Consider the following 12,561-nt stretch of genomic DNA (forward strand, 5'->3'; position numbering starts at 1 on the left):
CGAAATAGATGACATTTAGGACAGCGACACGATTTTTAAAATATAACTTTGACTGCTGATTTTTATAAAAATATTTGTTGAAAAGTGATATATGTATATTTTTATAAAAGTGTTTTAAGACAAATCTATTCATATAATTTTTACTTTTTCAAACTCAATAACTTAAAAGTTATTCATGATTTATATTTCCAATATTTAACTCAAATCTTGTCCAAAACGTTATCTATTTTCTATATGGAGGGAGTATGTTCTAATTGTGAGGTAAGTATAATATATTTTGCTTATTTTACAGTAACTTAATAATTCAAAGACGAGGATCTCAAATTCCCATAGTCGTATCAATCACAAGATAAGTCAAATTCTAATCGCGATCCAAATCTCATTCTATTTATAAATCCTTATCTATTTTCCCCTAATAAAGAAATAACGAGAGCCCAAATTAAAATCACGGCGCCACCCCTTGGACGCTTGGACACCAACACCTCTCCCGTTCCGTTCCGTTCCGTTTCTCCTCCCCCCTCCCCCACCTCCAAACAATCCCCAGCGCAGAAGCACGGAGCTTCTCCACCGCCCCGCGCGAATTCCGAGGCGCCCCCTCCGATCCGCCCTCCTCACCGCGTTCCTAGGGTTAGGGCTCCCCGCCCCCGTCCTCCCCGGCCTCCCGACGCGGCCCCGCCACGCCATGAGGGTCCACCCGGCGCCGCGGAAGCGCACCATCGCCGTGCAGCGCTGCGCGGCGGCCGCGGGCGCGCTCGGCGGGAAGAAGCTGCGCCGCCTGCCGCACATCTTCGCCAAGGTGCTGGAGCTCCCGTTCGCGGCCGACGCGGACGTCTCCGTCGAGGAGGACGCGGCCGCGCTGCGGTTCGTCGCCGCCGCCGTCGACGGCTTCTCCCCCGCGGGCGCCCGCGCGCACGCCGTCGAGATCCACCCGGGGATCACCAAGGTCGTCGTCCGGGACCTCGCCTCCGGCGGCGGCGGCGGCGGCGACGACGACGGGGCCGCGGCCTTCGAGCTCGACCGGTGGCGCTTCCGCCTCCCGCCCTGCACGCGCCCCGCCATGGCCACCGCCACCTACGCCGAGGGCGAGCTCGTCGTCACCGTCCCCAAGGGCGCCGACCCCGACGACGGCGACGGCGACGGGGCCACCGTCCTCGGAGGCGCGGAGGGCGTCCTTGTGCTTGTATAGTATATTTGTGCCATGACTTGACTGTTTTGCTGATTCGCCTGTTTCTACTACTGCTGATATCAATATTTATATCATGCGAGATAATGATGATGATAATATGCTGCTGCTGATGATAATATGCTAATAACAGAGCAGTGAGAGTATGAACAATGGATGCGAATCACCGTTTGCTTTCAATTCTCTGATCTGCTCATGCAACTTTATGTGGTATTGGGTCAGTTCTTGCAAACCATGACATATACCTGTATTTTTGAGTTGGTTAGGCGGGTAAAGGTTCAGCATGAATTAGCATTCGTCATTTGTCGAAGTTTGATTAGCTCACTGAAATTGAAGAATCAAATGATTTGGGTTAGAATTGGGATCTGTTAATCAGGTTGGTTCAGGATTTGGGAAGTTTGCTTCAATAGATGGCTTCATCTGAGATGAAGAATCGCCTTTGTTTCTAGTGATGTTTTGCAGTAAGCTATCGAATCTGGAAACGGCAAGACTAGGAGTTGACTCTATAACTCATTTGATGCTTGGGTGCTTTTGAGCACATTTTCCATCTCATGGCATCGAGATGTGTAGATGATTTTAATGTGTATGGTTGTAGTTGTCAGGTAACTTGGCTAGTTTCATTATGTATGTGCATTTGCTGTGCAGAACTGATGGAATTGATTGCATTGCGATTTGGTGGTTAAGATGTTGTAGTTTGATTCAATCAGGTTTCCTTTTCTCTTATCAGTTTGTTTATAACTTAATCTAGGCGCATGGGTCATCTTGGGGTATATTTTAACCTCTAGATGTTTTGGACTGGTGTTGCTTGTAAATTAATTGCCAATCCATTAAAGGTGATATATATGTTGTCTTGCAAGCACCATAACAGAAATTCCTCATGTGTCCTCTGAAACTTGTAATAATTGCATCCTCAGAGAAATAGAGCGTATCCGACCAACTATTGAGCATATGTTGGCCTAAATCTCCTTGTCAACTTTATCCTAGTTTTGTTCCGATGTATTCGCTCCCTTTTATCACATCTTTTGCTTTTGGAAGATGCTCGGCTTGCTTGTCAAACTAGCTTACTTCTAACGAGTCTTGCCCCCACCTGAATTCCTTTCATTGTAGTTGATTGGATGATTCTTTAATCAATTTTCGTGTGAAATTACTGGACTTCTGTGTGCTCCAAATATACTTTAACCACTTGGAGAAACGCCTTTCTTGAGTTTCTTATCGTGTTCTTTTTCTCCGTGGATTCTTTTTATGCATTTGTTCAAGGGGGATGAATGTAATCTTAGTGTGTTTTATGTCCCCAATTTTGTCTGGGGTTGGATTGAAGCCTATCATTCTCTGAACCTATTGAACTCTCTAATTTTTCACCCAACTGCTCATACTGTTACAGTTTTCTTTTGCCATGTTGACCCAATGCGGCGTCTGAAGGATATGCAAAGATGCTTAAATACCGATGGTCACCTTTTTTCTGTGAAGACTTGGAATTCACTCTTATTTCAACTTTTTGAGTGGAGGGGGAAGGAACAAAAAATTCAGAGAAACATGCTGCGTCTTACACCATCTGTTCGTGCAACTTTCGTGCGAAACGAGGAGATATTTTCCGCTTGCGTTGCGAGACTGCAAGAGGATATCATGTCATTTCCTGGGAGAGTGTGATGGAGCTTTCCTTTCCCAGTCGCCGTAGACGCTGGAGAGAATCTCGAATTTACCCGGACTTTTAACTCTTGTTTTTTTACAGGGATTGAAGTCGAGGCGTGTCGCATCCGCGAGGAGCAGATTTTTTTTTTTCGTTCACGGGGATGTAAAGCCGAGAGTGATGAGCAGAACATAGGCCTGCCAACTCAAACAGAGCAACGGCTGGGGAACACGAATCAACGTCCGGTCATTCCAGGAAGCATGTATGTTTAGGTCTAATGGGGTGGTAAAGCATCTTTGCCGTCCTACTGCTATGAACAAAAGCCTATCAATCAGTTAAACCCTGACAAATTTTGTAGCCATAGCTACGCTTTTATGTGCCAAAAGAAAAAGGTCCACCTTGTTAAACGGAGGGAACTACGTCACAGTGCTATGCGCACCACGAATGCACCATGCCACCATTAGATCAAGATGACCATCAACGGCAAAGCAGTGTCATCATCTGAATTGTGAAATGCAGAAACGCTTCAGAGAAGATGAAACAAGGTAGAAGAGCCAACGATGATCAAAATGACCATCAACAGCAAAGCAGTCTCACAACGTTCTTGACAAATTTGACATTCATATATGCTTAATAGCAAAACAAAAATGTATAGATGTCGCCAGGTGGAACAAAAAGAACAGCAAAAGCAACAATGGTACCATCATAGGAAATGAAATGCTATCAGCAAAAGAAGAGCCATGCGAAGAACATGCATACATGATACATCTGCTAGCCTCTGCCTGAGCCATGCGAAGAACATGCATACATGATGCATCTGCCTGCTCTTGGCACTACACTGGTACCAAATTGGACAGGCAGAGCCATGTGACGGCCACTTGCACTCATTATGATCTAAGTCCAGTTGACTACAACAGTTGAACACAAGACAAACAAATAATTGAGATGCTTACAAAAACTTAAGGCAAGTCCCCAAACCATAATGACCACACAGCAACAAACACAGCACAGATAAACTACAACTCCTTTAATTAAATCCTCGGTAAATCCAGTGTTTCATAAGGATTACATGCTGATTTTTTTTTTGGTTTTTTCTTAGTTCCAAATAGAATTACATAAGGCGATAAAGAGAGTCTCGCTGGTAGCATACATAATTTACATCCAGGTTCCTTAGTAGTAAAAAGTAGTGTTCTAGGATGAGACGAGCGCTAATACAACACAACACACCTACTAGTAGTAGTGGTGGTAAGAACATATGAGCTGAGATACCAATCTACCGTTGTAGTCAGTCACTACAAAATAGGGCCATTGCGCGATTGAGTCGTTGGCATCATTAGTTGTTGTCATGTCATTCATCAGCGACTTTTTTTTTCTGACTGAACCTACCGGTAGTAAGCCTGGTGGAAGGCAGGAGCCATTCCATTGTTATAAGCTGCCATACCATTGGCATACCCACCATAGGGGGCAGGGTAGCTCATGGGTGGTGTGGAGTATGGCATCGCAATGCCGACATTGACACTAGCTACCTCCTCAGCTGGGTAAACATATGCCTCCCTGATAGCCGGTGGGCTCCGGTTGCAGTAAAGGCCATGACCAGCGGGCCTGTCATAAGGGTAAGGCGAAGCAGTGGCATATGATGCATGGGAGGGGGAGGCAGTGGCGTATGATGCATGGGAAGGGGAGGCGGTGGCATATGAGGTGTGCGAAGGGGAAGTGGTGGCATATGAGGTGTAGGAAGGGGAAGTGGTGGCGTATGAAGTGTGGGAAGGGGAAGTGGTGGCGTATGAGGTATGGGAAGGAGAGCGGGCAAATGTGGTGGGTGCTGGGAAAGAAGACACAGATGCATTGTTAGTTAGACGACCTGCCTTGGCAGGAGGCATTGGGCCTCCATTGCTTGCACGTATACGCTTGGTTGCAGGGCCGCTGCTGCCGCCACTGGTAGCACTTGATGCTGCCTTTTTCTTCTCAGTCTTGGCCTTCTCCAGTTCTTCGAGCTGCTTCCGGAGATCCTCCAGTGGAAACTCAGCTTCCAGTTTGCGGTCCTCAACACACTTTATAACAGCTCGCAGCGCAGACTGCTCTTTCTTGTTCACATTGCTCTGCAAGATAAATAATATATCAGACCCCAGTTCCATGTAACAAAGAATAGCACAGTAGAATCCAATTAACAGTCGAGGTGCTAAAGAACTGAAATTAGAAGTGACATGTCAAGGATGGATAGCAGTATGGACATACTAGAACTGTTAACAAGTTGCTTAACATTTTTTTCAGTTACAAAATTGTTATTGAACATACCCCTGATTGGCCACTGCTAGTGCTTGAATTATCTGAAGCAACACATGATGTCTTCTTAGAATCTTCCAGGTAGGACTTCAGAAGAGGAACTGGAGGGAACTTGTCCTGAAGACCAGCCTCGTATGCGAAATTCACAGCATCAAGCTGCTGCCTCTTAGCAATTAGCTCCTCAATGATATCTGCAAAGAAGGTAATATTAATATGTAATGACTATTCTAATTAAGTCTAAACAACAGAACATGACAATGACCAACATGCCATCGTGCAAACACACCAAATTTAATCAAGCAAAAGAAAAATAGTCCATACATAAGCATCATGCATAAAACGAGCGAAGGTGCCCAGGAAGCAAAACCAAATTGGCATGAATTTGACGGCAAACTCCATTTTAGTAACATAACTAATGTGATATTGCATTGAAGAGGCATGGGATTATCAGTGATGTGGTGGCATGACAAGTTAATATAGTGCAGTATGTGTTGGAAGTTGGAAGAATAAAGAAGGCTGGGCAGCACTGGAACCTGAGTCCAGAAACTTGTTGACGACAGTGCAACACTGAATTGCCTTTTACTCTAAGGCGACAGTACTGTAGGCACAAGAATCCGACAGCAACTAAAGGCTAAAGCAATGGCCCCCAAGACAAGCGCCACTAAGAATAATGGCCATCAGAACAGAAGACACAGTTATCCTGAGCACTTGATAAACAACCTTTTCTAGCACATGGCTATGACAGAGACCACCCAGCCCAGTAAAAGACATGCCTTACTCTAAAAAGACATAATCCAATCTAATCATACTAGTACACCTATCATAACGTTGCACTGTAGAGTAATTAGCAGTGCAGCAGCACTAGTTATTAGGGAAAATAAAGAACAAACTTTTGTCCTCATTTTTTTTACCCTCCTTCAAAAGCCTATTGAAATGCTGCTGCTGCTCTGATCTACAATTACACTGGTGCCAACCACTTAATCCTATTGATGACAATTTAATGCTACATACCTAGATCTAGGTCAATTTATACGGCTGCACACTTGCTTATTCCCAAATCAACCATCTGAACCCGTAAATGGCTCACCATTTCATCAGTTGCTTGGCATATACGTATAGCAATTGGAGCAAAAACTTGGCAGGCATAATTGTATGTCAAACAGGAACAAAAAAAAATGCAGGCAGCAGCAAGCAAGAAGCAAGCGGACATACCTGCCATTTCTTCCTCGAGGCCGAGGGTGAGCGCGAGGCGCGGCATCTGCCGGCGCCAGGAGAAGCTGACCACAATCCTGCGGTACAGCGGGCGGTCCTCCCTCTCGGCGACTGCAAACGTGGCCACGTGCTGCAGGAAGGCGTGCGCGTCGGGGGGCTTGGCGCCCTCCACCCCGCCCTTCCTCTCCGCGGCCTCCTTCCACTCCCGCGCCATGCCCCGCGCGCGCTCCCGCGCGGCCCGCGGCACGAGCGGGCGCGCGGAGCCGATCTCCGGGTCCGGGTCGGCGAGCGCCGGCACGGCCGCCTCGAGGATGAGCACGCAGGCCCAGGCCAGGTCGGCCGGGCTCCGGACCTCGCGGCGGTCGACGGGGAACACGTGGACGACGGCGTCCATGACGAACTTGGCCGGATCCACGCAGAGCTTGAGGGCGGGTGGCATCTCAGCGCGCAGCGCGTCGGCCTCCTTGCGGCGGGCGACCACGAAGCCCAGGAACGCGGCGGAGTCCATCCGCGCGCAGAGCGCCCGCAGGCCCTCGGCGAGCCCGCCGGCCTCCCCCTCCTCCGCGCCGGCGGCGGGGAGGGAGCCGAGTTGGTCGAGCGCGCGCGAGACGGAGCCGTCGATGGAGGCCTCCCTGCGGTGGAGCGCGTCGAGCGCGCGGTGGGTGCGCGCGTCGAAGGCGCGGCGGCGGGCGCGCAGCGCGTCGGAGCGCGCCGCCAGCCCGCGCTCGAGCGAGCCGAAGTGGTCGGCCAGCTGCTGGTAGAGGCGCGTGCAGGTGGCCAGCAGCTGCTGCTGGCGCTCCAGCTCCGCGAACCCCGCGCTCACCATGTCCCCCGTCACCGGCCCCTCCCCCGCCTCCTCCGCCGCCGCGGCCGCAGCCGGCGAGGCCATGCCGGGGCCCTCCGCCGCCCACCTCGACCCGAAACCCTAGCCGCCCTCCTCTCCCCCTCTCGATCCGCGAAACCCTAGCCGGAAATTCCCCTCGTGATTTGGCCCCGGTCGGAATGAAAGGGGAAAGCGAAGGGAGGGAGGGGAGCGCATAAAGAGGTGGGTGGGGTGGTGGGGTCGGGCGGCAGCCAACGGCGGCGCGACGCGTGGCGGTTGCGGCACTGTAAAGGGGTCGCGGGTCGCGCGCCGCGTGCGGGTGGGGCGGGGGGCGCGTGGGGCCCGGGCGTCGGTGGGCGGGGGTCGGAACCGAGGGCGTGAGGGCGGGAGGTCGCGGGGAAAGCTGGCGGCGTGGGTGCGGTGGCGGGCAGCGTGGGATGGCGGGAACAGGAGGGGTGGGTGGCGCGCAGGGCGCACCCCGCGGGCGCCCACCCGCCGGCGAGCCTGTCCGCCACCGCGGGTGGCTGGCTACCAGCCTACTACCCGTCGGCCGCCGCCAGCCCGCCACCGTGCACGAGGCGGTGGGCGCCGGTGCCGGGCAATGAGTGGCGCCACCACCGGCAGGGAGCAGTGGTCCGAGGCCATGGCTATTGGCTTGCATGTGGCATGGTGGTGCCGTGGTAGGCCTATCGCCGTCCTATACGAGGTGAACACTTGGGCCTCTATCCAAGGTGTGACTTGTGAGGGTTTTTCAGTCTCATCGTGAAGCCTTATTAGGCGATTGTCAGCGGACATTTTCATGGTACAGTTATAAATTTTTAGATAAACATATCAGATGAGTTTTATAGTGATAAAACTCTTCACATTCTATTAAACTCTCTTTTCTTTTCTTATCATGTCAGCAAAATTAATGATGTGTCGTAGAATTTAATGCGGCAAAACTCTTGTTACCTAAGAAATCGGAACCCATAATCCTTGGCGTGCATGATTAATTAGCGAGTACGTTTTGGTTGCAGATTATAGTCCTCTCTGCGTCGCAGGATTGCACAGACAAAACAACCATAGTTTGGGTCCGATAAAGGGAGAGCAGACAGGGACGTGCGTGGAAGCTAGCCCGCAACCACCGGAGCTTTGTTTCCGGCCACTGGCCAAGCCACAGGTCCACAGGAGAACACCTTTTGCCCGTGAATGAAATTGAAACTAACATCGACGTTGATGAAATGATGCGTGTGTTTGGTTCATCGCCAATTAGTAATCTAGTATAAGAATAGAATGCTATCTAGAAAAAGAGGACAGTGATGTTAGCAGGGGCTAGAGGCTAAAAATAGCTAGTGTCACCCTTAAAAAAAAAAACTAGTGTCACATAAACGCTACCGACCGGGTTCTCTTTTTTATACTCCCTCCATTCAATTATGAAGCAATATTTTCACATGGCACAATAATCAAGGATAACAAATATACTTATCAGCCCATTAATCATGTTAACCTTTCGCTTCTCGTGTTTGCCATCGTTTTACGGCGAGACTCCTCGTTTCCAACGAGTTTTAACCGTCATGGCCCACGTCAAAAACCAACATAACGTATTAACTGCCCACGGCCCACAATGAAGAGGAAGCAGAACAGACTGCTTCGCAAAAACCCCGACTAGAGACTAAATACAATCAAAATTGAATTTCTCAGTTTTGGAAATATTGCTATCATAACTAAATGGAGGGAGTATCTCTGGACGCGGGTTTTAGGTTCTATACAATACGTCTCTCATAATCCCAGCTCAATAGTTTTTTTTTCAAAAAATAGGAGGGGTTATTTAGAAAAGGGAGGTCCAAATACATGAAGAATTAAAGAAAGAAAAGAGAAATAAAAATATCATAAAATATTTTCTCTAGACATGACGCAATTACGAGGAAATGTGTCTTCTTTGCTCTGTTCTGCGGAAATTTGACACCTCTCCTAAAGAAAAAACTCGACTCCTCCTTGCTTGATGCAAATTCGGGCATCGATTTCCACTTTATTAAGTATAAGCAACATCGAGCTTCTCTTGCATGCCAGAATGTGATTCATCATTTTACTTGACCCTTTTGTCGTTCTAATCATTATTCCGTATACCTTGTGTGTTAGAACGTGATCATCACTGCTTTTGTTTTTCATGGTACGGCAATAATGTTGTGGACCCGTTACGTTAGTTAAATATTGTGTGTCTAGGAGTATCTCCAAGAGTCTTTCTAAATTACACTATCTAAATCATCATTTGAAAGTCATCTAAATAAAAATTATTTTCTATATATGTTCACTCTTCAACAACTTTTTTATATTTTGTTTATACTCTAGAGAACTATTTTCGCTATCTATCTTTGGCTAGCAAAAAATTCGGAATAGATGATGGCTATATTTGGATAAACACTTAGAGAAGCTCTTTTTCTATCAAAATCTCAATTCCTAACAATTGGGATGGACATAGAGAGTCTCTTGAAGTTGCTCTAAGCATGAACAAATGTTCCTCCCTCCTACCCCCTGCACCACTCGGATATTGATCCGGTGGTCCAGATTGAAGTTTGCATGGTTTGCACGAAAGAGGTTAGTTTGCACTTGATATGTTACCATATATGTATATACATTTTTTAGGGTTAATTGGATTCATGCCATTACAATTTTCCAACTTCACTGATCTGTCATTACAATTCACCTATTTTGAACCGTGCCATTACAATTTCACATCTCTTCCAAACATACCACTATGTATCCCTTCGATGTGTTTTTGAGAATTTGTGGACCAAAATACTCTCGTCTTCTTTCTCCTCCCATCCCCTCTCTTCTCCTTCCTGCCTCCCTCTCCATGGCCAGACCCCCCCCCCACCGGGCCAGGGGGCCACCACCGCCATCCGCGGCTCCGCGCCCCTGGCTAGCGCTCGACGCTCGTCCCCGGCCACGGCAAGGCCCGGATAGCACTATCCGCGCTCGCCGTCGTCGGACCTCGCCGGCGCTCACCGGCAGCGCCCTCCTCCCCGCCCTGGTGCGCGCCGCCGCTCTGTCCTCCACCTCAGCCGCTACAGGAGGTGCCGCGTTACCGCCGCCCACAGCCTCCGCCGCCGCGCCTCCAGCTCCCCTTCCTCGAGGACCCGCGCCCCGGGGATGGGGCTTGGGACGGGGACGGGGACGGGGACGGACCCACGAGGAGCCCCGAGTGCGCGAGCTGCGACAGCGGGCTGGACGCCAGCGAGGGCAACGGGCGGAGCAATGGGCCGGAGCTCAAGCACGAGGACGCTGGATGCCAGCAAGGGCGACGGGCAGAGCAATGGGCCGGAGCTCCGGCGCGAGGACGGCGGCGACAGCGCTTCCAACGTAGCGATGTCGAACATCCGGCCGAGCTCGCCGCCCGAGCGCACTGGGTTCCCGCCCGTGTATGGCGGCGTTGCGGCCGACAGCCGCCGCTCCTACTGCCGCTCCCGATAGAGGGGATGAGAGGAAGAAGAAGACAAGGGTATTTTAGTCCACAAATTCTCAGAAACACATCGAAGGGGTACATAGTGGTATGTTTGGAAGAGATGTGAAATTGTAATGACACGGTTTGAAATAGATGAATTGTAATGGCAGATCAGTGAAGTTGGAAAATTGTAATGACATGAATCCAATTAACCCTTTTTTAATAGTACGTTATGTTTTTTAAGGCAAATGATTCACTGATCAAATTGAGACATGGCCCAGCTAAAAGAATGAGGCATGGGCCTTAAGAGGGGGCCATACAGCCCGATAATGCTCCTCCTCGGCCCAGCCAGGCCCAACTGAGCTTCCCAACCATCAGGCCTTCGATACGTTTTTTTCCTTTGGGTTAGCATAATAAAGTCCCCGTTTTTCTTTATTATCCCAAGAGGTCCTTTTGTTTTTTTTCCCGAGGCACGTATTTTTTTAAAAAAACCATGAAGCTCGATTGGTAAAAATGACATCATGCACAAACAATTCTTTATGAGATCTATTGCATAAAAAATATTTTTGACAGTAAAATATTGATCTTATCCTAGTGTAAAGTCTCCAATGCCTTCCTTTTAAACCTTTTTTTTTTTTGTAAGGTGCCTTACTTCAAATTTAGGTATGGTGGCAAAGAAATGGTATTTTACGCCCTTTTATTTACTAGGAAGAAATGGGCTATGAACCTGCAAGAATGGTGTACACTAGCTAATCAAGGTGGACAGGTGACGATGAGTATGTGACAGCTAAACTACGAGGTGTCGGTTGCTTTAGCACCGTAATGATACTTGCAGGCTATGGATGGAAGAATTAAGATTGATCATAAAAGCCATCAAAACGTAGCGGCTAGCAAAATTACCATTTTCATCTGTAAATTGAATCTGGCTGGGATATGATGAGATCAAAGTCATATATATGGTGTACCACCTGACATATCCAATCCACTCCATTTACGATCTCCCGGTGAAAGAGAAAAAACATTTTTTGTGTTAATAGTACAGACATAGGGCTAGAAGCAACATCAAGTGATGGTAAGATATATAAAATTTTGCGAAAGGACATGTAATTTAGTAGTTACAAAAGCCTCGGTAGCACCTGAGGTCTTGGGTTTGACTCCTCATGTGAGCGAATATTCTGAAATTTAACGGCGTTGTGCATTCAGTGGTAGGCGACATTCCCGTCGACAGCGAGGCGCTTGTGGCGACTTCGTCAATCTCGAGGATTTGCCGGCTCAGTCTTCGAAGATGCTCATAGGGGTAGGGTTTGCGTACATGTGTTCATAGGGGTTTGAGTGTGCGTGCGTTGTGAGTGTCTTAGTTATACTGTACAATCTAAATATATATATATAATTCTTTTTTATAGGAGTAAGGCAAAATTCCAAACAAAAAGAGCGCACGTATTCAACATTCTACAACAACGACCATGGCTAAGATTTAGTTTTTAGCATTTTACCAAATTTGCAGATCAAATATCTGTCTTTGTTTTTTTACATAAATTTTAACGATGATACCAATGAAACACACATTTTTCTTACCACTAGAGCTAGACTATGCCATACCAACTTTCCATAAAATGTTTACACGCAATTTCATGATGAACCCCTCTTCTCGCTCTTTTTTTTTGAGAGGTCACCGTGGGGGACCTCTTCTCGCTCTAGCCTCACAACATTTATCTCTACAAGAAAAATCTCGATTCTTGGGTGTGACCTCATCCTATTTGCACCGGTATTGACTATCTAATTCTTAATCTGTCCAAATTTCATCCTTGTATTTTTAGAGCATTGCATTTCTATCTCTGTATTTTTGTTAAGAAGAAAAAACACCCTATTTTGCAAGAAAACGAAGGAAAAGAACAAACCGAGCCCAAAACTGACACGCCAAAATGCCTGCTTTTCCAGGGTGTTAACTGCAAACATCGACAACGCACGGGAAATTATCAATCAGCCCCCTTCCCGGTGCCTCGTTTTAGCCC

The 12,561-nt window shown here is 48.1% G+C and overlaps 2 protein-coding genes across 2 annotated transcripts; one reads left to right on the forward strand and one right to left on the reverse strand.

The window, feature by feature from the left end:
* The first annotated feature begins 449 nt into the window (after nt 1–449).
* On the forward strand, nt 450–1,363 carry LOC120663323. The gene has a single exon (XM_039942136.1). It carries the CDS (start codon nt 683–685, stop codon nt 1,184–1,186), a length of 504 nt encoding a protein of 167 aa, XP_039798070.1. The 5' UTR covers nt 450–682; the 3' UTR covers nt 1,187–1,363.
* A 2,457-nt stretch (nt 1,364–3,820) lies between these two features.
* LOC120663260 (FRIGIDA-like protein 4b) lies at nt 3,821–7,299 on the reverse strand. Its single transcript, XM_039942116.1, has 3 exons — nt 6,306–7,299; nt 5,106–5,284; nt 3,821–4,909 (listed from the first exon to the last, which is right to left on the reverse strand). Exons 1-3 carry the CDS (start codon nt 7,192–7,194, stop codon nt 4,193–4,195), a joined length of 1,785 nt encoding a protein of 594 aa, XP_039798050.1. The 5' UTR covers nt 7,195–7,299; the 3' UTR covers nt 3,821–4,192.
* Between the last annotated feature and the right edge of the window lie 5,262 nt (nt 7,300–12,561).

Source organism: Panicum virgatum, chromosome 2K (assembly GCF_016808335.1).
Source record: "Panicum virgatum strain AP13 chromosome 2K, P.virgatum_v5, whole genome shotgun sequence".
Taxonomy (NCBI): domain Eukaryota; kingdom Viridiplantae; phylum Streptophyta; class Magnoliopsida; order Poales; family Poaceae; genus Panicum; species Panicum virgatum.

Bases quoted from the DNA above. Each gene is read 5' to 3' on its own strand.
- LOC120663323 (XM_039942136.1), top strand. From the start codon at position 683: ATGAGGGTCCACCCGGCGCCGCGGAAGCGCACCATCGCCGTGCAGCGC.
- LOC120663260 (XM_039942116.1), bottom strand. From the start codon at position 7,194: ATGGCCTCGCCGGCTGCGGCCGCGGCGGCGGAGGAGGCGGGGGAGGGG. The intron at 5,285-6,305 runs GTATGTCCGCTT...CCTTCTTTGCAG, and splicing joins CCTCGAGGAAGAAATGGCAG to ATATCATTGAGGAGCTAATT. The intron at 4,910-5,105 runs GTATGTTCAATA...TTTATCTTGCAG, and splicing joins CTAGCAGTGGCCAATCAGGG to AGCAATGTGAACAAGAAAGA.